The sequence below is a fragment of the Pinus tabuliformis genome, chromosome 2_1 (genome assembly GCF_031772625.1).
Source record: "Pinus tabuliformis cultivar Carrire ecotype Pingquan chromosome 2_1, CPIR1, whole genome shotgun sequence".
In the NCBI taxonomy this organism is placed as follows: Eukaryota; Viridiplantae; Streptophyta; class Pinopsida; order Pinales; family Pinaceae; genus Pinus; species Pinus tabuliformis.
This window is the reverse complement of record NC_142299.1, coordinates 478,915,490-478,939,141: the sequence shown is the minus strand read 5'-3', so window position 1 is coordinate 478,939,141 and position 23,652 is coordinate 478,915,490. Positions and strand designations below refer to the sequence as shown.

Genomic DNA, 23,652 nt, shown 5'->3' with positions numbered 1-23,652 from the left:
AGCAGGAGGGCGAGCAGGGGTTTGAGCGCAGGAGGGCGAACAACAGCGGTGAGCAGGGGAGGAGCGAGAGCAGGAGCGGCGAGCAGGGGAGGAGCGTAGTTAGTTTTGTTCTTAGTGGGGCGAGGTGGCTCCCCTTGCCGCCTCTGCCCCGGTGACGCCTCTGCTCCGGTGGGTCTTCTCCTTCTCGGCGGCAGTTAGGTTTTTTCTGGCCACGACATATCCTTTGGAGCGTTGAGGGAATAGCGGTGCTTCTGCCCTGTTTCGTGCCGCTTCTATGGAGGTCTCCGTTGGTCTTTTCTGCAGGCAGATGCGGATGTTTGTGGCAGCGTTCTTCCTCTGTTTCTCGTCTGATTCGGGTGGAGAGTTTGAGGGGGCGGGGAAGGAGTGGCTTCTCTTGCTGCTCTCTTCCTCATTTCGTGCCTCTCCTTCCATATTGGGCGGACAGATCTTGTTGCTCTTTCTTCAGATGCTTGTCTGCTTGGTTTTCTGGTGCCTCTTCTGCACCTTATAGATGGGTTGCCTTGTCTGGGGCAATATTAGCCCTTCGGGGCTTTATTTGGGATCTGTTTTAACAGATTTGTGCAGATTTGCAAGTGGCTCGATCCACGTTTCTGCATTTGCTCTATGTAATCTTCTATGTAATCTTCTTATATGACTGTTTTTGCATATGCTTCTTGCATTTGCTCTATGTAATCTTCTTATATGAATATATTAGGCTTTTTCTTCTGAAAAAAGTATATTCATTTTCATCTAATTTTAATTTGTTTTTATTTCCGTAGCTTAGTGAAATTCCTATACAAGCTCCTTTATTCTAAATCTCAAGTGGCACTCTCGCAAGTTCTATTCCTCTGGAGTCACAAGTCCTTCACACACCACATTACCAAAGCCCTAATCTTATTGTTAAATATACCCGGTAACAGAGAGCAATAACTTCTACAATCTTAAAGAATTCAATTTTCCACAGTGTACTCTTTTTTACTATACTTCTCCTAAATGCTTTTGCTGTTTCCTAGTGCCCTCTGTGAATTAGGCCACAACATTCACAAAGGGTGTAAAGTATTTCCAGTTTGTTATGCCTCTCTTTGCTGGACAGCTTATTAGTTTGTTGTTGACTGCAAAAAAAATTGAACATTTTCGTGCATGTACTAGCCTTTGCAGTATTTGACTGCTCTAATTCGTTTTGGCTCTACTCTCAGGATTGTTCTCTGCTTACATTGCACCGGCTTGCCTTGATTGAGTCAATGTCCCTCTTATTCTGTCACAAAGGAACAAGAACAATACTGATATAGGTTTAGAACATCTGTGCCTCGATCAACCAAAAAGGAGAACATATCAACCTAAAAGTATGAACTTATTTTTAATTTAAAAAAAAATATTTTGTCACTATCTAAATAACAAAATCTTGTCACATTATGCAAGATTTTTAGTAATTATCTAAAGAGGCAGAAATAGCAGCTTCGCAGCTATCCACCTTGTTCTAATGATAGCTCAAATTCAATAACATGAAATTGACACGGAAATTACCCACCCACACATACATATATGGCTCTTTTTAACATTGCACACTGTTATAAAAATTTGAAGTATCGCTTCCATGAATGTAACATATATCTAAAAGATCCATGGTTTCCCTTTTCTTTTTTCCATGGAAAAAGAAAACTGGATCATACTCTGTTTCACAATCAATTCAAAAAACGATGACTACATATGATGACACAATTTTCACTCGAAGCTCAATGAAGATGCTGGGAATGCTACCATATGTCATCGACATGAAAAAAAAAAAAAACCATTTTGTACAATATTTTGCAGAGGTAAATAATATGCTACACCGTTATATATCAAAAGAGTTTTCGATTATATCGAAAGCAAACATTACAACTATTCTGGTTCCTTCAACGATAGCAGAGTCAAGATACCTAATTCGAATGACCAACCTGCTTTCAGGGAGCATACTAATATTCTTGCTGGCGCTGCCACGCCTTAAACTTATAATGCTAAATAGTACAGCAATATATCAAAATAGAAAATGAGAATTATGGGAATACCCTCCTTACAAAACATTTCTCAAGATATCTTGCACTCCGGCATCTCTTGTGATTTGCAATTTTATATCTGTAATGGCACAACCTAACTAGGATCACACTAGACCTTGGCAACACTAACCCAATGGCTAGAATAGAAAGAAAGGAAGCGGTTGTCCTCAGTAAACAACTGAAGGTTTCTGCTCCGCAGCATGCAATCCACTGGTTGCAAATCGAAGTCAAAAGCACATCCTAATTTAATCATCTCACATAGACCTCCAACCAGATCTGGAAATTCTGCTAACAAACCCTGTGAGATTACCTCAGCAAAATCACTGACAAACATCTTTGCCTTCTGATCGTCTCGATCAGGTGTTAGGAGCAAGAGCCGCTTGGGCAATTTATGAGAGTCTTGACAACTTGATGTCTCTTCTCAGCTGGAATTTGAAGGAAAGCTTTGCAAGATATGCAATAAGCATTTTGTACAATCCCATTCCCAATATCCCCTCCCCTGGCTGAAGCTTCTGCAAAGACATCATCTGTGGCAAGGAGATTTCAGTTTTCTTCACAGCACGGGATATATTCCCAACCCCCAGATCGTTATAAATTGAGAACAAAGAGTCCAAAGGTATTTGAGTTTCAGAAGGGTCCGGGTGCCAGGAAAAATTTACCATTGATGAGCCTCCTTGGAATAAATCCTTCAGCTGCAAGTCATCCGGGACATATGCTTGGTCTGGGCTACTAACACGGATGTCTCGATTATTTGTGGTAACTGGGACTTTTACAACTGCTTCCAAGACATTGTTTTATGAGAAACCTGGAACTCGACCAGTTTTCTACAATATGTTTCCAAACCAAACAACATTCTGATTCACTTATTCCATGATGATAATTTCCTGTTTGATCCCGCCAGAGCATGCAGTAGTCTTCAGTTCGTGGATGGCTCGGCACACCAAGAGAATTTGAAAAGAAGTTGAGCAATTCTTCATCGTAGCAGCCTTCCAGGACCTTTAACCTCGATTTGAAAAGCCCATCTACGTCATGAATTATACAGGATTTTGCCAACATCCATTTTAGCTCATCTGGAATCCAAATTGGTAACACCATAGTTGCATGAGGCTTCCATTTTGAGGCGTGAAGATACTTATACAACCTGTCTATGGTTTTAAAATCTTTGTGCATTTGAATATGGTGATCAACAATAACATCGCATCCTTGTCCAACCTCTGTGACAACCCCTACCAGTTTAAGAGCATCTTTGTATCCATAAATGGCATTTCCATAGAACGCCCCGTCAATACATGGAACGTCGTCCTCTTCTAATTGGCTTGCACAGCTCCGATTAAAATCAAACCAAAAAGATTTAGCGGGAGATTCAAAACCCCTGCTTGTTTTTAGCCATTTTCCTAGTGATACACTTTGCTTAAATGAATGAAGCTGCGACCAGTTCGTGGACAGCTTATGCTGATACTGGTACCACTCCAGCAGAAGAAATGCAGTCTCCTTAGCCAAAGGACCAAAAGTAATATTGACATTTGGAGGCATTAGCTGCGGAATACCTAATGGACCAAACTGCTTTTCAATGAATGAAACCAAATCTTCACCTGCGCCTGGCAGACCCCGTGCACAAGGAGGTACTACAAGATAATCTTCATTAAGTGCAAAAAATTTTTGCAAGGACCACGAATAAGTACACTGATTATTTTCCATTAACTTGGCCCAATTACTTATTGATGCAGGGAGGAGATTATTTACAAATCTACTTTGTCTGATAATACCAAGCTCATCCACGACAGGAATGGTCGAGCAAAGATCGAACAAATCTCGCTCATCGATGTACCCACTTACAGATGAAAAATGGAAAAAATGTGCAGCATTGATAACAAGCTTACTATTTGTTGAAGCTTTTACAACCTCCTGGAGTTGCTTCGCGAAGCTTCGGATAGAAAGTTGTGTAATTTTAGCACACTGTTCCAGCCACTGACGCAGTTTCTCACCTTTGTTACTATCCAAATCCATAATGGCTTTGTGAGTAGATTCGGGCATGAAATGGTGTTGGGCAGCATTTTGAAGCTCTCCAGACCATGCTGTCAGCCACGCTATGTGTGACTGCTGTGAAGAAAAATATATTCTAATGCTGGCTTCCTCCTTTGGTACACATGCAAAAGCTGTGTTGCTGGCAGAATTATTTAAAACGGCTGTATCAGCAGAAATATTTACAAGCTTCAAGAACGGAGTATTTTGCAGGTGCCTTGAAAGTCCATGATTCCAGTTTTCAGATATAAAACAAAGAAGTTCCACATATAAATTTTCAGGCAGCCCTTCAAGCCAACCAGATGACTGAATGCAACCACCATACCAATCAAATGACACATTTACCACATTCAAGAACTCCAAGATCTTAAGGAACTCTGGCTCATCAAGGCAAGCATGGACTACTTTGACTTCACCAGGCAAGAAAGAATTTATGCCGCTTTCCCGAGCTTGTCTCGCTCTGCCCAAAATGCTCCTAAAACATAGTATTTTCCGAGTTTCTGTTGGCCTACCGAAATCTTCATTTACAAAGCTGGAGTCGCATAAAATTATTTCCTCCGTTCTTAACTGGGCCTGAATGCCTTTTCTAACCTGTGCCAGATGCTGGTAATAAGGAACACCAAGGGGAGTATATTTATAAAAATGAGATTTTGATGAAGGCGGAAAATCAGAGTGGACAAAAAAACGAAATGCTGAACTGAAAGCCAAGGGAATACAATGGAGTATTCCCTGGTTCCATTTGTTGTAAAAAATGATGCTTTGTCTCGAAGAAACCAGTAAGAAATCTGCTTGTATCACAAATGGAAAACCAGTTACCATTTCTGTTGGAAGAAAAGCATAAATGCCAGGCGCTCCCATTTTTCCTCTTGTAATGCGTTTATCAAAGGGGAAAGTCAGTGTAATCGCTCATTTTTCCAAGTCTTTCCTCTGCTCAACCTTGTACTCTTTTTTCACAGGAAAACGTTGCCTCCACATGTAAAAGCTGGATTTCCCCATGGAACGTTTATTCTCTTCACATGACAATTGCAGGGTGAAAAATTCACTGTCTTCGCTCTCGAAACTTCGAAAGTTGGTCTCCTGTGAAACTGAGTTTGCATTTGTTTTGTTAAGACGAGCATGTTCATGGACCTCACGAACAGAAAGCTTTTTGATCTTACACATAAACAACAGAACTTCAGGATGAATACTGGAGAGCTCTTTCTTCACAGCTTCTACCTTCTCTGGGCGCAAAGGCAGAACTATAACAGTAGTGGGAAGCTGAGACCCATAAATTTCTTCAAGCTGACCAATACTCGGTCTGCTTTCAATCCACTGTGGGACGATATACCCTATGTTTGCGTTAGAAAGAGGAACGTCGCTGAATCTCATATTATAGCCATTGCTAAAAATGCAGGGCTGACTTGTGATTACAAACACGCTTTTAAACCCAATACCTGCCATGAAAACAAAATAAAGTAAATAGGTGTATAATTTTGCAAAAACTAATTATAAATAATATTTTCGTAGTTTATTGGAAATGGGGTGTCACAGGTTATTTTCATACAGTATTTCGCCATTATATTGGAGATTAGTTAGTTTTTTTTTCAATCAGAAAAAGACTTTCTAAAGAAAGTAAAGACAACATTCAGACCAAAGGATCCCTAGGCTGAAACTTGGTGCAAGTTCAAAATAGGAAAAGAACGTCACTGCTTATAAAAACACTTCAATAAGCCATACAAAAAGTAGAAATGAAAGCCGTGTAGACAGATGAAAAAGACATCCAGCCATACTAAAAAGTGGAAAGAAAATCGTCTAGCAATCCAGAAGTTTGAGGGCTATGTTGACGCAGTGAGCCCTGCATACTGATATGAAGAAGACATCCAGCAATCCAAACAGTCCAAAGGCTATGAAAACAGAGAGCGCAGACCAATATATGTCATGTTGGAAATAATTACTGCTGACAACGCACTGCCACACTGTACACCACATCACCGTCACTGCCATGACCTGCTCAGATTTGAAGGGGCGCACCGCCATACTTGTTGAGTTTCAAAAAACTATGACCGCCATAACCTTATTAACTTGAAAGGCCAATCAACCGACTTAGTTTTTCTGTATAAATTGAGATGAGACGTAGCAGAAATGCATATAGTCGAATTTGTACGCAGCTGTAGCTGCATGCTCTTGTAGCAGTAATAGTTTGTGGTAGTCATGCAGAGTCCGGACGCACAGTCCGAGCAGTTGTAATGCAGCTGTAGCTGCTTGACTTGCTGTAAATTCATGTGTGGTCTTATGTTTTAATTGAACAGCCGTAGCTGTGCTGTGTTTTGAGTGTGTTGCTTTTGCGTTATTGTTATGCTCAGGTGTGTTGTACTCTGATCAGACTTTCAATTGGTATCAGAGCTTGGTCTATTTTTGGACCCAGCAGGATTAAGAGAATTTGTAAATTTCTCTATAAGGAGTTTGAAGAGCTCTGTTGTGCAATGAACCGTGGCTGTGGTTGTTATCTGCTTCCGTGGACTAATTTAATCATCCTTTTTGTAAATGTGTTAGAAAACCTGTACAGATGAATCTAGCTAGTAAAGGTTGAACATACAGCTTTGCAGAGCAAAAACACTAAAGGAAAATCGAAAGAGCAAAAAGAATTATCGATTTCTGAAAATAGGTTACAATGCTCATGATATAGCATCACTGGGTGAAGATCCCAAGGTAATGCGTCATAGTGGTGATCAATGAGAGGACTCGACACCTACAAGAAGTTCTAGAGAGAACTAGCCGTGGGGTGAAAGGAGTAGCAAATCAGGGAGTAGATCATGCAAAAAAACTAGCCAATTGCGGAGTGAAAAGAGAAGCAAATCAGGGAGTAAATCATGCAAAAAGAATCTTGCATGTAGTCCCATGCATGCATGGACAGTCAAAAGCGCCAATCTGGTGAAAATTCCAATGTTGAAGCCTTGCATGTCAGTGAATGCTCTAACTAAGTGTCCGCATGTGTCACTAATGAAAGTCATAGGTGTGTAGTACCTCCAACACCCCCCCTAAACACCACCATGGGGAAAAATAAAAAATGAGCGTTGGCAACTAAGGCCAAAGGTCACCCAAACTACAATGCAACTTGTACTAAAATTGAGGAAAGAGGGAAAACCTCGTGGGAAAAATCCCCCCTCAAAATACAATGTAATCAAAAGAAAAGAGGAAGAAAACACAGTTGCTAAGCAACTGTGTCCTTCACTCCAAGACGATCGCGCAGAGAGTGAAACTTCTACTCAGTGAATGTCTTGGTGAAGATGTCTGCAGTTTGTTCTGCTGAAGGACAGAATTGCAAATCAATGACCCGATCATGTACTAAGTCTCTAATGTAGTGCATATGGATCTCTATGTGCTTCGTCCACTGCCGCTGTACTGGATCCCTGTAAAATTTGAGAGTGCTTTGGTTGTCAACCATATAACAGTGGGCTAGTGGAACTGGACGCCTAACTCAGTGAGGAAGTGTTGTAGCCACAAAGCCTGAATGGTGATGTTGACTACTCCTCTGTACTCGACCTTAGCTAAAGAGAGAGCAATAGCAGCCTGCTTCTTGCTCGACCAACAGATAGGGCCAGACCCTAGACTAAGTGAATATCTAGAGGCGGACTTGCGATCAATGTTGTCACCCGCCCGATCAGAATCTGTGAAGCCAAGGAGATTCAATGCAGTGCCTACTGCATAGTGAATCTCGAAGGTGATGGTACCCTGCACATATCGAAGAATGCGCTTGGTAGCTTTCCAATGTAGCTCATGCGACTCCTGCATATATTTGGAAATTTCCCCTACTGCATATGAGAAATCTGGTGTGGAGTGGGTGAGGTACAGTGAGCTCCCCACTAGTTGTCGGTAGAGAGTACTATCAACTAATGGAGTTTCACCTCCATCCTCAAGGCGGACCCCAGACAAAAAAGGAGTCGGTGCTAGCTTGCAGTCAGTCATGTGAAATCTCTCAAGGAGATCCCGTGCATACTTAGCCTAAGAGAGTTTGATGTCTATGGCATCCTGGCTGATCTCAAGACCAAGAAATAAGTGTAATGGACCTATGTCTGTCATCAAGAACCTATCATGCAAGGTCATCTTGACTGTAGCAATGGCTGAAGCCGAGCTGCCGGTGATTAGGAGATCATCCACATACAAAACTAAGATAAAAAGAGAGTCATGTGTCTTGAGCATGTAAAAATTCGGATCAGAGTTGCATCTTTCGAAGTTCTGTGATAAGAGAAAAAAATCCATCTTCGCATACCAAGCTCTTGGTGCCTGCTTAAGGCCGTAGAGAGACTTCTTCAGTCTGCAGAACAAAGAAATATCTTGAATGAAACCATGTGGCTGCTCCATGTATATCTCCTCAGATAGGTCTCCGTGAAGAAAGGCATTCTTCACATCCATCTAATGTACTTCCCACCCCTAGGCAGCCGCAATGGCAAGTGCAAGGCGTATGGAATCCATCTTTGCTACTGGAGCAAAGGTCTCGTCATAATCAATGCCATGCACTTTCTGGAAGCCTTTGGCTACGAGCCTGGCTTTCTGTCTGGTGATTTTCCCATCTACAGCACTCTTGGTCCTGTAGACCCATTTGCATCGGACAGGTTTCCTTCCTGAAGGAAGGGGGACTAGATCCCCAGTCTGGTTCTCGAGGAGGGAGTTGTACTCCTCCTCCATGGCGGACGCCCAAGAGGGATTCCCAACAGCCTCAGCATAAGACTACGGATCAGAACACTGAACCAAATGACAATGTCAAGATGGCGTTGTTTCAATCGCAGTGAGGGCAAGAGGAAGCTCAATAAACTCTAAGCTAGTCCTCCGCGGATCAGAATTATCCCCCACAAGACCATTTCTAGCAGCTGAGTGGTCTTGTGCATATATCTCACTTAAGCTCCTTGTTCTCTGATTTATGATAGGGGAAGTTGATTCACTGCTAGAAGCCCGATCTGGGCTTGGATGTGGATCATCATATGCATGCACTGGATTTGTATCTGAAGACTCTGTCTCTGCATCTGCATGCTCTACCTCGGCATCTGCATGCTCCGTATCTGCATTTGAGTGCACTGAGTCATCAGCTCAGTCATGAGGTAGATAAAAGGTGTATGCATGCGGCAATTGAGGTGCATGTGAGAGACTTTCCTCAAATTGGACATTTCGCTCAATGATGAGCTTGTCCATAGAGGAAATCAGGAGTCAGTATCCCTTCACACCATCAGGGTATCCAACAAAGATGCACTCAATGCTCTGTGGATCAAGAGCTTTCCTCTTTTCAGAGGGGATCTTGGCCCATGCTCAATAGCCGAAAACACAAAACTAGGTGACCCTCGGTTTAGTGCCGCTCCAAGCCTCAAAGGGGGTCTGATCCTTGACAGATCTATGAGGAGATCTGTTATGGATGTAATTAACAAAATTAAGTGCTTCAACCCATAGCTTATGAGGTAGTGACTTAGCATGCAGCATGCAGGAAGCCATCTCTTTAAGAGATCAATTCTCTCTCAACAACTACGTTTTGTTGCAGAGTGTGTGGAACTGTGTGCTGCAACTGTATGCCGGACTCGAGGAAAAGGCTCTGAAGTGTTGTGTTAACATATTCCCCCCCATTGTCTGTACGAAGGGCTTTGATCTTGTTAGCTCTGCTACAAATGTGAACAATCGAGAGTCAAAGACAGCGTTGCCATGTTGCAGTATGCTTAAAGGGTGCTTGCAGCAGTTGTTCTCCTCCTTCTCTTTCGGGTTTCCTCATACCCTCTTAGCTCCTGCTTGATCCCTTAAACCCAGCGATCCCTGTTTTACCTCGAAATTCAGCTTAAACCTCGTATTCCCTTTCACCCCGCTCATATTTCCTTACCCCCCACGCTATCTTTATTTATTCTAAAACCCCTGCATAAACCCGTTTGCTTTAACTCCTGGGAGCCTAACTCATATAATCGTGCCCATATAACCTTTCGTTGTTTGCTAAATCGCCACCGTTGATTGTCGCGATCCAACGGTCCTCATCCCTTTTCCCGCACATTAAATCACGTGTAGCTTCCTTGTCATCTGGTCGTTCGTCGTTAGATCTGATGGCAGTCGCACCTCCCCTCGTCGCGACCTGCCCGCCCATTAACCCGGGGGGGCAGCGGTTTTAATCTGCCACGCGGCACTTTTTTATTTGATCGCTGCCCACGGTACGAAAACAGTCGAGCCCCTGAAGGTGGTGCGGGGAAACCACCCGCCACGCAAAACTGTCGTGCCCCGCGTTTAAGCCTCGTGCACCTTTCGCGCCCGATCGCCGTCGGATCTGCCCGACTGCAATCCGACGACTGAAAATTGTCTTCGCCTGTCCGCCTCCCAATTCCTCTCGCCAACGATTTCCGCCGTCCGATTGTTCAATCTAACGGCTAATGTTTATTCGCCTTCTGCGCATGCTTCCACCTTGATTTTTGGCTCCTTTAGCTGTCTGGAACTCCCGATGGACAGCAACGATCAATTACCTGTACCTGGCACATTAATCTGCAACAACTGCATTCAACACAGTGTACGGCCGAGGATGAGAAGGACAACCTTGAGCAGATAAACAATTTTCCACCTGTTCGAGAAGGACATCAAAGTACCAGAAAGGCCAATTTTGTTCATTAAAATGCACAGATTGTATCAGAGACCCATATCTAATTGTAAATGTGGTTGGTGGTTCATTAAAACACCTCCACGCATAACATAGCAGAGATATTTTGTAATCAACCTCCATATATACTCAGAAGACAGAGTGTAATAGATTGATGAATGTTATTTTGTTGAAAACTCAACTTCTGGAGATTGTAACTACTGTGAGACCTGCAGCATCTGGTCTTCATTTTCAGCTAATACAAGCTTATTTTGTTGTTAATTGCTCACTTTCCACTTCTTCTTCTTGTCCAGGTTGTGCCTGTTATGCATCTTTTCATTTGCTGTTAATGTTTAGCATTAGAGGGGCTGTCATCCCACCTCTGTGCTAGGATTTAGCATGTATAATTGAATATGTATGCAGATTTCTGTTGTTTTAATGCCAAAGAGTTGTCATCCTGTCTGTGCATTAGAAAATAGATTTACAGACCTTTTAACTGATTGCAGCCGGCCATCACAGGGTCCTGTGCATCTGCTGGTGTGGTTAGTCTTCTCCATCATCACATTTTCCTTAAAACTGTGAGTAATTAGTGGTTAAAAGCCTTGTAGTCTGGGGGTGTTCACCCATGTCTGGGGTTAAGCACAGTAGAAGTGGTTATCTGGCTTGAATACGCAACATTTCTTTCATTCATCCACCATTTTCCAACATTTTTTGTTGAGTTTGTAATGTTCCCGAGCATCTCTGATATACAACCTAGGAGAGTTTCTTGGGGTGATAAAATTAATTGGCGCCTTTGCCGGGGAGAGGAGAATCGAAGCTCAGCTTCCCTGGGAGAACGACACAGCTTCAAGCTTTGATGATAGACAAGGTTTGAACACATTTCTGGTTGTAATCATCTATTTGGCGACTCCACTGGAGGAAGACCAACCTTTGGTGACTCCACATTGAAGTTCTGGCGCAGTTTGTGAGGTATGCTCGAAGAAATCCTCAGAAATCACCAGCTGAACCAGTACCTGACCCTGATAAGATCGTTAAGCAGAAGAAAATTTCGTAGAAAGGAGCATCAGGATCAAGTAAGCCTTAGAATTTTTATGTATCTCTGTTAGTGTAGAAGTACCTTCAGAGGTGCATAAAGCTCCTTAGTCATTCATTTCCCTTTCGGATCTCAGTCCAATAAAGCATCCCATATTGTCCGTCAATTTCCTTTGTTTCTATTATCCATTGCATCACTTCATACAACTCAGTTTACCAGTATCCTTTTACCTTACCTCAATCATGACAAGCCAGCAAGCTCCCACAAAGATAGAACGAATTATTGCTGCTAGGTATGGACCCCTGGTCTTGACCGTCCCTTTGAATGCCATGCCTGCAGGAGATTAGCAAGAATACATACCCAAGTTTACTGGTACAGAAGGAGCATCAGCAGAAGAGCACCTCGAGTCTCTTTATAATTATGTTGATAACCTAGATATTTATGAAGAGGATGTATGGATGAGGGTTTTTGTCCAGAGCTTAGATGGGGAAGCTAGAAAATGGTTCAAAAATTTACCCCCTAGGTATATTGCAGACATTGAGGCCTTAGATGATGCATTTTTAAAGTACTAGGGAAATAATAAAGATTTGCTCTTTTATCATGATGAATTTGGGAACTTGCAGAGAGAAGATGGTAAGCTGTTGTCCGATTTCAACAAAAGATTCAATCAGATGTACAACAGAATGCCACCTGAAATACAACCTACCTGTACTTCTACTATGTTTACCTATACTAATGCCTTTGATTCTCAGTTCTGCCTGCTGTTAAGAGAAAGGAGATATTCTTCTCTGGCTGTTATGCAAGATGCAGCGTTTGAAGTAGAATTGAACATTCTGGCTGTAGAGAGTCTTGAAGGTGATGCTAAGAGGAGAATTCAAGGGGGTGAGTTCTCATCATCCTCTGATTCTGAGATCAATAAAATGTCCAGGATGATTGAGTTTTTGGCCTCTGAAGTTTCTAGAGTAGAAGATGAGCAGTACTCTAAAGAAGCAGAAGCTCCTTGTGACTTTTCTCTTTCAACATCAAATCCATATAGAAGAGCACAGGAGCAGTTGCAGGTTTTGCAAAGATGCAGTGATGCAAATGAAGATCAAAGGGTGAGGACCCTTTGTCAAAATATAGTCATGAAAGAAGCGTTGTTTGAAGAAGAAGAGGCAGTCCATGGTTTGGAAGGTGCTCCTTTCCTAACCAGAGCTGCTTATGAAAAAGAATTATCGAGAGGCACTGCTCAACAACTTGTTGTAGCTGCAGAACAACAAGCTGATCAGCAGCAGCAATCAGCAGCTGGTCCCTTCATCCTTGAAGAATCTGAGCCCAAAGCCAGCCCAACTTCCATTGATTATGCAGATCTGCGAACGCACCAGCCTGCTTTTGTTCCCCGCCTAGTGATCAATAAGGGAGAAGAAAGTTCCCCATCATCTTTTGTTTCTCTATCTGCTCAAATGACAATCCCTCAAAGTTGCCACTTGAACACTGAGGCAGAACAAAATTCAATTCTTAAGGCTGAAACTGATCATCTCAGTCTTGATATTCTAAACCCTGCTCAATTAGCCTCCACACAGAATAAAAGGGCAACTTATCAGATAACAGAAGAATAGGGTGCACAGTTTTGGGATTCCTCCTTGGATGAGGATTGTTCAAACAAAGATTCAGGGGCAGATGAAGTCTCTGCGTCCCATGCACAAGAATACAATGATGCTCCATTCATATTAGTTGTGCAGGCCACAGATGACAAAGACAAGTACATAGCAAACATGGTTGTTCAACAGGTGTACAAAGGCTCCCATGAAGAACATCCAAGGAGGAAAATGAACAGAGGGGAAATGAAATTTGATCAATATCTACCTTTAAATCTCAAATGTCCTAAACTCTTTGAGGTGGATGATCAAATAAATCCTGTTTTGTAGCTCTATGATGAAGGGGTTGAGAGCAGGAGAAACAATTTTGATGGCCCAGCAAATGGGCAGTTTTTGAAAGTTTAAGTTTTCAGCCTTAGTGATTGTAATTATGTTCTTTTACATGTTTCTATTGTAGACTTAATTAGACTCCATGCCCAATAGATGCTAGGCAATGTTTTTTAAGTTGATTTTGTATGAAGGCATTGATCTGCAGTTCTTGAGACCTCACAGGGAGGATCTCATCCCCAGAAGGAGCCAATGTTAGCTCTGCTACAAATGTAAACAGTCGAGGGTCAAAGACAGCCTTGCCATGTTGCAATATGCTTAAAGGGTGCTTGCAGCAGTTGTTCTCCTCCTTCTCTTTCGGGTTTCCTCATACCCTCTTAGCTCCTACTTGATCCCTTAAACCCAGCGATCCCTGTTTTACCTCGAAATTCAGCGTAAACCCCATATTCCCTTTCACCCCGCTCATATTTCCCTACCCCCCACGCTATCTTTATTTATTCTAAAACCCCCGCATAAACCTATTTGCTTTAACTCCCGGGAGCCTAACTCATATAATCGCACCCATATAACCTTTCGTTATTTGCTAAATCCCCACCGTTGATCGCCGCGATCCAACGGTCCTCATCCCTTTTCCCGCACATTAAATCGCGTGCAGCTTCCTTGTCATCCGGCCGTCCGTCATTAAATCCGACGGCAGTCACACCTCCCCCCGCCGCGACCTGCCCGCCCGTTAACCCGCAGGGGCAGCGGTTTTAATCTGCCACGCGGCACTTTTTTATTTGATCGCTGCCCGCGGTACAAAAACAGCGGAGCCCCCGAAAGCGGTGCGGGGAAACCGCCCACCATGCAAAACCGTCGTGCCCCGCCGTTTAAGCCTAGTGCACCTTTCACGCCCGATCGCCGTCGGATCTGCTCGACTACGATCCGACGGCTGAAAATTGTCTTCGCCTGTCCGCCTCCCGATTCCTCCCGCCAACGATTTCCGCCGTCCGATTGTTTAATCTAACGGCTAATGTTTATTCGCCTTCTGCTCATGCTTCCGCCTTGATTTTTGACTCCTTTGGCTGTCTGGAACTCCCGATGGACAGCAACGATCAATTACCTGTACCCGGCACATTAATTTGCAACAACCGCTTTCAACGCAGTGTACAACCGAGGATGAGAAGGACAACCTTGAGCAGATAAACAATTTTCCACCTGTTCGAGAAGGACATCAAAGTACCAGAAAGGCGATTTTGTTCATTAAAATGCACAGATTGTATCAGAGACCCATATCTAATTGTAAATGCGGTTGGTGGTCCATTAAGACACCTCCACGCATAGCATAGGAGAGATATTTTGTAATCAACCTCCATATATACTCAGGAGACGGAATGTAATAGATTGATGAATGTTATTTTGTTGAAAACTTCAACTTCTGGAGACTATAGCTATTATGAAACCTGCAGCTTCTGGTCTTCATTTTTAGCTAATACAAGCTTCTTTCGCTGCTAATTGCTCACTTTCCACTTCTTCTTGTCCAGGCTGTGCCTGTTATGCATCTTTTCATTTGCTGTTAATGTTTAGCATTAGAGGGGGCTGTCATCCCACCTCTGTGTTAGGATTTAGCATGTATAATTGAATATGTATGCAGGTTTTTGTTGTTTAATGCCAGGGAGCTGTCATCCTATCTGTGCATTAGAAAATAGATTTACAGATCTTTTAACTGATTTCAACTGACCATCACAGGGTCCTGTGCATCTTCTAGTGTGGTCAGTCTTCTCCATCATCACATTTTCCTTAAAACTGTGAGTAATTGGTGGTTAAAAGCCTTGTAGTCTGGGGGTGTTCACCCATGTCTAGGGTTAAGCACAGTAGAAGTGGTTATCTAGCTTGAATATGCAGCATTTCTTTCATTCATCCACCATTTTCCAACATTTTTTGTTGAGTTTGTAATGTTCTCGAGCATCTCTGATATACAACCTAGGAGAGTTTCTTGGGGTGATAACAAATCTCTCTCTGAAAGTGTCTCAACGAGTGCTTTGAAATCTTCAAAATGCGCAAAAACTTCAGCTTTGACCCTGAGAAGATACACCCAAGTATACCGTGAGAAATCATCAATAAATGTAAAGCACATACCTTGCTTTGTTGATGGAAGGATGAGGAAAAGGCTCCATGAGATCACTATGGATTAGATCTAGAGGAAAGGATGCTCTATGAGTCTTGTCGGTGTCAAACTTTTCTCTAGGATGTTTGCCAAGGACACACCCTTCACAAACTCCTTTGGAGAAACTGGTATTTGGCAAGCCTTCCACCATCTCATGCTTGCTTAGCTGCTGCATATACCTGTAATTTAAGTGACCAAACCTCTCGTGCCAAAGCCTACTACTATCATCAACATGTGTAAGCAATAAGGAGGATTCATATTCAATAAATTCAAAAAATGTATACAGTCTACCTCCATTGTTTATCTCACCGGTTGCAATTTTGGAGCTACTGTGTAGGTCATATGTTCACTGAATCTGGAGTAAATTCCACTCTCTTTCCGGTGCCGAAATGAGTGATTTGATAAACTGAAAGCAGGTTTACCGAAGTTTTGGAACATGAAGCACATCTTCGAAGCTTTCGTGTAAAAGTTCCACTCTAACTTTTCCGATGACCTCAATAGGTGAGTCATATCCCATGAGGATGGGAGGTTCTTTGCATGCATCCAAAGAGGAATAGACTTTTCTTTACGGCAACCATATGAGGTGATGCACCAAAATCTATAATCCATGCATCAGGGGAAGAGTTAATTGCAACTAAAGCATGAAAATTGTTACTTTTCCCGTGTGGCAGATCCTCAATTTTCTTGTTGATTCCCTAAGGGATGTGGTCCCCAAGGTTGTGCTTCTGAAAGATTTTTGCCATTTGGTCAATTTGTTTCTTCATGCAAGAGGATTCCGGATGGAATCCTCGGTGACAATAGGTGCATTTGTCTCCTTTCTTCCCTTTCTCATTTCTGGAGCCAGAGGAGTCATTGAAGGGCTTGGTGTACCCTTCCTTCTTTGGATGGGAATGCGTTTTTCCCTTGTCTTTTTGCTGCTGATTTTTCTGATTTGAATCAGATCTGTGATTTTTATTGTGGCTGCCATCATGCACAGCAAGTGCATGCGCTTTTGGAGGTTTGATTTTCCCCATGCCAATGAGTTTATCTTGCTCAAAAGTGAGGGACTCCATGTACTCTTTGAGAGAAATCATAGTGTAAGATTTATCTGTTGCAAGCCTTGCTGAATGAAATGTAAACACAAAGACGGAGTATTCTGGTCTGAGCTTTGCCATAATAGAGAGAACTTGGTGACTCTCCTCCTTGGATTTGTCAATTCCACAACCCTTGAGTTACAACAATAGATCATTATATTTGATTAAGAAGTCTTGAATTCTATCATAGTTACGTAGATCCAATGAAAACAGCTCCACTTCGAGTAGATGTCCTTTCATCTCATCCTGTTTCCCGTAGAGTTCTTCAACCTTTTTCCAAATTTCATTGGGAGTAACTATAGGCAGATAGATGAAACTGCAACTCTGGGGAGATACACATGCATATGGATCCGTGGGTCCCATCCATGCGATTGAGGTACTTGGTTTTCTCTATGGCTAACTGGGTTCCACTTCTGCAGCCATGGTAATCCTATACAACCCTTTATGATGAAGGTATCGAGCCATTTGGTCCTTCCATTCGTGATAATTATACGGTGTTAGGATTGAAGCTTTGGGAAAATCTATTTTTATCTAGCAACCTGTGGGCTCTAATACTATGTAAATGTGTTAGAAAACCTGCACAGATGAAGCTAGCTAGTAAAGTTTGAACACACAGTGTTGCAAAGCAAAAACACTAAAAGAAAGTCGAAAGAACAAAAAGAACTATTGATTTCTAAAAATAGGTTACAATGCTCATGATATAGCATCACTAGGTGAAGATCCCAAGGTAATGCGCCATAGTGGTGATCAATGAGAGGACTCGACACCTACAACAAGTTCCGGAGAGAACTAGCCAGTTGCGAAGTAAAAAGAGAAGAAAATCAGGGTGTAGATCATGCAGAAGAACTAGCCAGTTGCGGAGTGAAAGGAGGAACAAATCAGGGAGTAAATCATGCAAAAAGAATCTTGCATGTAGTCCCATGCATGCATGGACAGTCAAAGGTGCCAATCTGGTGAAAATTCCAATGTTGAAGCCTTGCATGTCAGTGAATGATCTAAGTGTCTGCGTGTGCCAGTGATGAAGGTCCTAGGTGTGTAGTACCTCCAACACCTCTGTGCATGGAGAGAGCCCTGTAGCCTGAAACCCAATATTGCAGCGAGTAACTGTAGTAAAGTCATGGTGGTGGATTGAGCCAAGGGTGAGCAAAGCAAATCCGAGCCAGAAAGCTCAAGAAATTGCTCTACATTCATTTGTCTAATCAGAAAGGATTGATTTTACCTTAGCTTTCCTTCGACGGTCACTTGCTTGCTATCAACTTTCCCATGTAGATTATCAACTTTCCCAGTTAGATCACCGACTATACGTCTTTGAGTTCTTCAGTTCAATGATTTATTGATGTTGTAGCACACTGCATACTAGATTATAGTTGAATCATGCAAATGACAAAGTTGACAACTGAAGTTATAATAGTGTGCTCACAGCTGAAAAAAGTTAAAAAGTTAGTGTACAAGGTGAACTTTGTAGCAATTTGTATTATAGTCTCACCTTCACAACCAAGTAGAAGTCCTTGCTATTTGAAAGTGCGTGTTGTTCTTTGTTTCTTTGTTTTCTGAAAGAGTGTGTTGTAGTGTAATCCAAGCATCGTGACTTGCCAGTGGAGCTGGAGCAGCGAAAAAAGTGTGAGAAGAAGCCAGCGTTAGAGTTTTACCGACTTAAGAGTTGGAGTGCATTTCCCAAGGTGTCAACTAGTGAACTGTGCTATGTAGCACTGGCCGCATGAAGTGAGTCCAAAAGAGAAGAGCAAGATTGATTTCGAGAGACTGCGTTGTGAAGAAGAACGCAACAGGACAAGAAATTTCGAGTCCGTTTGGAAATGGAAGTAAAAATTGGGTAAAGAGTGTTGAACTTGTAGTGTTCAACTCATTTGTGAAGTAGCCAGCATCAAAGTTTTGCCAACTAGAGATCGGTGGTGTGGTAGAGTTGCAAGCCTGAGGTGCAAGCGACCCGTGTGAGAAGAAGCAACCTAGAGAACTGGTAGGCATTGTGAACAACATGGAGTTGCTTGGACCAGTGCTGGATCCAACTGGCATGAGAAGGTGCATTGAAGAATGTGTTGAGTGTTGTGTGACAGAGAGGTTGTGCAGATTGACCGGCGTGTTGGAAACTGCCGATTGGAATTGTGAAGAAAAAGTGGTTGTTGAAGAAAGGCCATAACTTGGTATTGCACTGTTGTCAAAGCACTGTGTTCATTGTTGTTTGCAATTGTTGGGAAAAAGCGTGTGTTGAAATTTCCTAATGGAGACCTCTTGTGCCTGTGTTGGGCATTGATCTGAGGTGAGGAAGACTTGGTGTGTGTTAAGCATTGAAGCTAAGTTGAGTTTAGTGGGTACGAATTTGCAAAAAAAGTGACGTTGAGTTTGAAGCCGTAACTCAAAGCCAAGCGTTGGACTTCGTGTTCCGTGGAGAACTCATGGATCAAGGAATTGAAGAACTAAAAGTGATATATGACGATGAAAACCTTTCAAGTGAAGATTGGTTCCAAATGTTGCAGGAAAAGAAATTCATAGATAAACTACTCAATGGAGCAGTAGTCCAGGTTGAATATCAAATTGGTGAGCCAACTAAGTATAAAGATTTGGCAGAGAAAGATGAAAGAAAAAAATCTCTTTTGGCAAAGAAAGATGAAAGAAAGAAAGCTCTTTTGGCAGAGCAAGATGGAAAGAATCAATATGGTTTTTTTTTATGATCTTTAATATAAATCCAACATTGCTTTTAAGGCTGCAGATATTGACAGCCAAGAAGAAGCAATACTCCCAAAACCTACAGCAATATTGAATACAAAGAATGTTAATATGCAATCAAAGAATGAGAAGATCCATCACTATCTTATGGCAAGAAAGGAGAAGATCCATCACTATCTTATAGCAAGAAAGGTGAAGATGAAACTGCACCAGCAAATGAACAAGCATGGACCCTTTAGCAAAAAGGCAAACATGAAACTATTCAGAGGATACACGATCTGGAAGAAATGGAAAGAAAATCGAGCAAAAGAGTTGATGTCAAAGTTTTGAGTCATTGTGCGCCTCGCTAAGACTTTAGACCAGCAGGCTGAGACTTTAGACCAGCAGGCATGTTTTAGTTAAGTCATAGTTAAGTTGTCGGTCGTAATTAAAGGGGAGTGTTGGTGATAATTACGCCCTACTAATAGAGTAATTATTTCATCAGCGAAAACTACCTCAAAACACCGCCTCACCGCCATGACTTGTCCAACGTCGAAGAAGTGCCACTACCATGATCTCTTCAACTTTCGAAGAGTCATCACTGCCTCAACCTATTCAACGTTGAAAGGGCAAATAACCAACATAGTTTTTGTATAAATGTAGACGAGGCATAGTCCAGATGCATGGAGTCCGAATTGTATGCAGTTGTCGCTGCTTTACCTTCTATAAATTAATGTTTGGCCTTATGTGTTATTTAGCAGCGATAGCTGTGTTCTTCTCTTCTTGTTGTGTTTTCATTGTTTACTCTGAATACTTTCATGTCAGATCTTCAGTCAGGATATGTCCTTCGATGCCATTGTCAAAAGACTGGAAGGAGATCCAGTCAGTCGCCGAAGAGCCGCCAACCTTTGATAAATGATCCGATTCATTGTTTTGAATTCAATAGATGTGGGAGATAGAAAATTTGTGGAATTCAGAGATCGGGGCCCTAAATCTTAGTTTCCAGGGCTCAAGAGCAGAGAGTTTAGAGAGCCTCTCACATTTTCCCAATCAATGATGTACTTGGAGTCTCCAAAAACAATGAGCTCCCGTAGTCCAAGCCAGGTAGCACAATGAAGGATCCCCCAGAGAGCCAGGAACTCAGCATGGGTGTTGGAGGCAAAGCCACAGTGCCAATTTGTAGGAGTGCATTGGCCCTAAGTGAACGGCCATGTCATATCCACAGAGACCAAAAAGATGAAGCATCATAAAAAAACGACAAGGAAAACTGACCAAATGTCATGAGGAGGGGGGCATTTCAGATTAGAAGGCGAGGATGACGAAAATTCCAGATAATATGAAATTATTTTCCAACTGGTCCACCAAATGTCCGGTCTCACTTGTTCAAAAAATAAGGGCATTCCTTGACCTCCAAATTCCCCAAATGATGAAGAATACCGAAGACCGGTCGGGTGTATGATCCGATGTCCATCTACCAAGGCAAGACACAATGTCAGAACGGTCCCAATCTATTAGAGAACCAAGATGATGAAGCACTGAATTCCAAACCGATGTGGCAAATGGGCAATGGATGAAAAGATGGTTGATGTCCTCTCCAAATGATAGACAATGACCACATCTACCCGGGCCCTGGACGCCCCTTTTGCACTAGATTTCCCAAGTGAGATCTGGTTATGTACCACCAACCAGGCAAAGCATTTAAGTTTAAGATGGAAATTTTGTGTCCATGCATGGGCCAGCCAAGAGAAAACCTTAACTTGTCTAGAGCGCTGGAAGATTGGCTGACATGCCTCATTGAAAATAACCTTTCCTTGCTGAGTGCCTCCAAACCATGTCAAATTGTCTTCTTTAGGAGAGAGGATTATCCCAGAGAGTTTTAGGATGGATATATAAGATTTCTATTCTGCAATCATTAGATCTAACATCTCAAGCTCATTTGCGTCTTTCCAATGAGTATATAAAGGAGAGGAAAGAGAAACATTTACAATATCTTTGATCACAAAAATGCCCTGATTATGAAGAGAGCTAATGAGAGTAGGAGATAGTAAATGAGGGCCAATCATACCTAGGAGCGAATCCAAGGCAATTTGAGGAATAGAGCTCGAGCCAACATCCCATCTGAGGTTCCCAAAAAACCAAGGCTTTCTCTTGAGAAAACTACACCAAGATTGTGAGATGTTTGGATGATCTGGAGCACCATCATGCAACCAACTAATAAGTTCCATGTTTTGCAAGTATTTAGCCCCGACGATATGAAGCCAAAGACCATTACCACAAACAACCCTCCAATTTTTTTTAGAAGTGCCATATTGAAGGAAGCCTAATCTTTTAGGCCCCAACCGCCAAGAGTGACCGGTAGATTGAGCATCTCTAGACTAGCAAGATGGATTTTGCAGTCTTTTTGTGTACCTACCTAGAGAAAATGGGAAACCATGGAATTGATTTTGCAAACTAGACCCATTCGAATTTTGTAAATATGCATCCAGAAAATTGGAATTTTGAGGAGAACTGATTTTATGAGGATTAGGAAACCACCCATCGTTGTCCATTTGTGAGTCCAATGATTAAGCCACTTGTCAATTTTAATAAGTATCCAAGCCCAACCCTTATTATTGTAGCCATTTGGCTTCAGAAAAAACCCCAGATACTTAAAGCCCCCATCCAAATGTTTGATCTCTACATCAAAGATGTTAGCTATCTCCAGAATCTGTGGTGCCTCAGGCTCATTTTGAAATCAGTATGGTCTTATTGTGGTCTATGTAGAGGCCCGAACCAAGTCCGAGTCATGTAAGATATCAAATATCCCCTGCCATTCTGAGGGTTTGAATTTTCCAGTCTCCACCAGATCATCGGCAAAGTTTAGGTGGGATATGGGAACTCGATCTGCAATCCAGCAACCTGATAGGGGATCCCACGGCGTCTAACATCTAAGAATTTTCTGTTGAGGACGTCGATGATGATAAGAAACAGAAGCGATGACATGGCACAACCCTGTCTAAGTCCTTGAGAGGCCGAAAAGAAATCTGTTGGGATGTCGTTGACCAGGATAGAAAAAGAGGCGAACTTAATACAATATTTGATCCATTTAATCATTAGGTTTCCAAGACCAATTTTTTTGTAGAATCATCCATAATAATTCCCAATCTACAAAATCAAAAGCTTTAGTTAGATCGATCTTCATGAGATAGGCATCGAAATGTTCAGTCTTGATGGAGTGCATACATTTTGAGCCATAGCTACCGCGTAATGAATTTGTCGATGTTCTAAGAAGTAAAATTTCTCAGCAGATATATTTTTGAATAAGAAGGGTTTGAGGTGATTTTCTATGGTTTTCGATATCAATTTGTAAATGGTATTACACAAAGATATTGGTCGAAAATCTAGAAAAGAAGTTGGTTTAGAAACCTTCGGAATGAGGGAAATAAAAGTAGCATTTGTTGCACCAGAGACCCATCCAAGGCATCTGGACTCTTCAACCATCTCGGTGAGCTCATCAATCATTATGTCCTGGAAATGAATAAAACGTTCCATGGTTCCTCTCGGCAATTCTTTTAGTACGAGGAGAACATCATCCTTGGTGGCAGGGTGTTCCATTTGGAGGTTTTCCCCCACTCCAGATAAAGCAAGAAAGAGATCACGTATGTCCATTTGTTTGCTGAAAGGGACCTGTTCCCTGGAATGATATAAATTGCTAAAGTATTGCATTGCCTCCCCTGCAATGTCCTTTTGTGAAGATATATTTTCCCCAGAATTGGATTCAATACTCCAAATAGAGTTTTTTTTGCCGCCACATATTAACGTGGTTGTGGAAAAATTTGTTATTTTTATCCCCCGCTACAACCCACATATTTCGTTTCTTTCGTTGCAGTTCTTCAGCCCGTTGAAGTAATACCTGGGATCTTCGAAGTTCTAGGTTAAGTATTTCATATTTTTATGATTGTGAGAAATGTTCCGGGTCACTATGATCCAAACTTCTATTCGTTTAAGTATCGCTCAACTTCGATAAAAATTTGTTATTTATATCCCCCGCTACAACCCACATATTTTGTTTCTTTTGTTGCAGTTCTTCAGCCCGTTGAAGTAATATTTGGGATCTTCGAAGTTCGAGGTTAAGTATTTCATATTTGTATGATTGTGAGAAATGTTCCGGGTCACTAGGATCCAAACTTCTATTCGTTTAAGTATCGCTCAACTTCGATTACCAAC

The 23,652-nt window shown here is 42.1% G+C and overlaps 1 protein-coding gene across 1 annotated transcript in view; it reads right to left on the bottom strand.

Annotated features, from left to right (window-relative positions):
* Positions 1-2,425: 2,425 nt before the first annotated feature.
* LOC149200994 (uncharacterized) overlaps positions 2,426-23,652 on the bottom strand; it is a 51,045-nt gene continuing 29,818 nt past the window's right edge. The window contains 2 exon segments of the mRNA XM_089401156.1: positions 2,426-2,811; positions 2,900-5,491. Coding sequence (XP_089257282.1) covers positions 2,426-2,811; positions 2,900-5,491 — 2,978 coding nt within the window.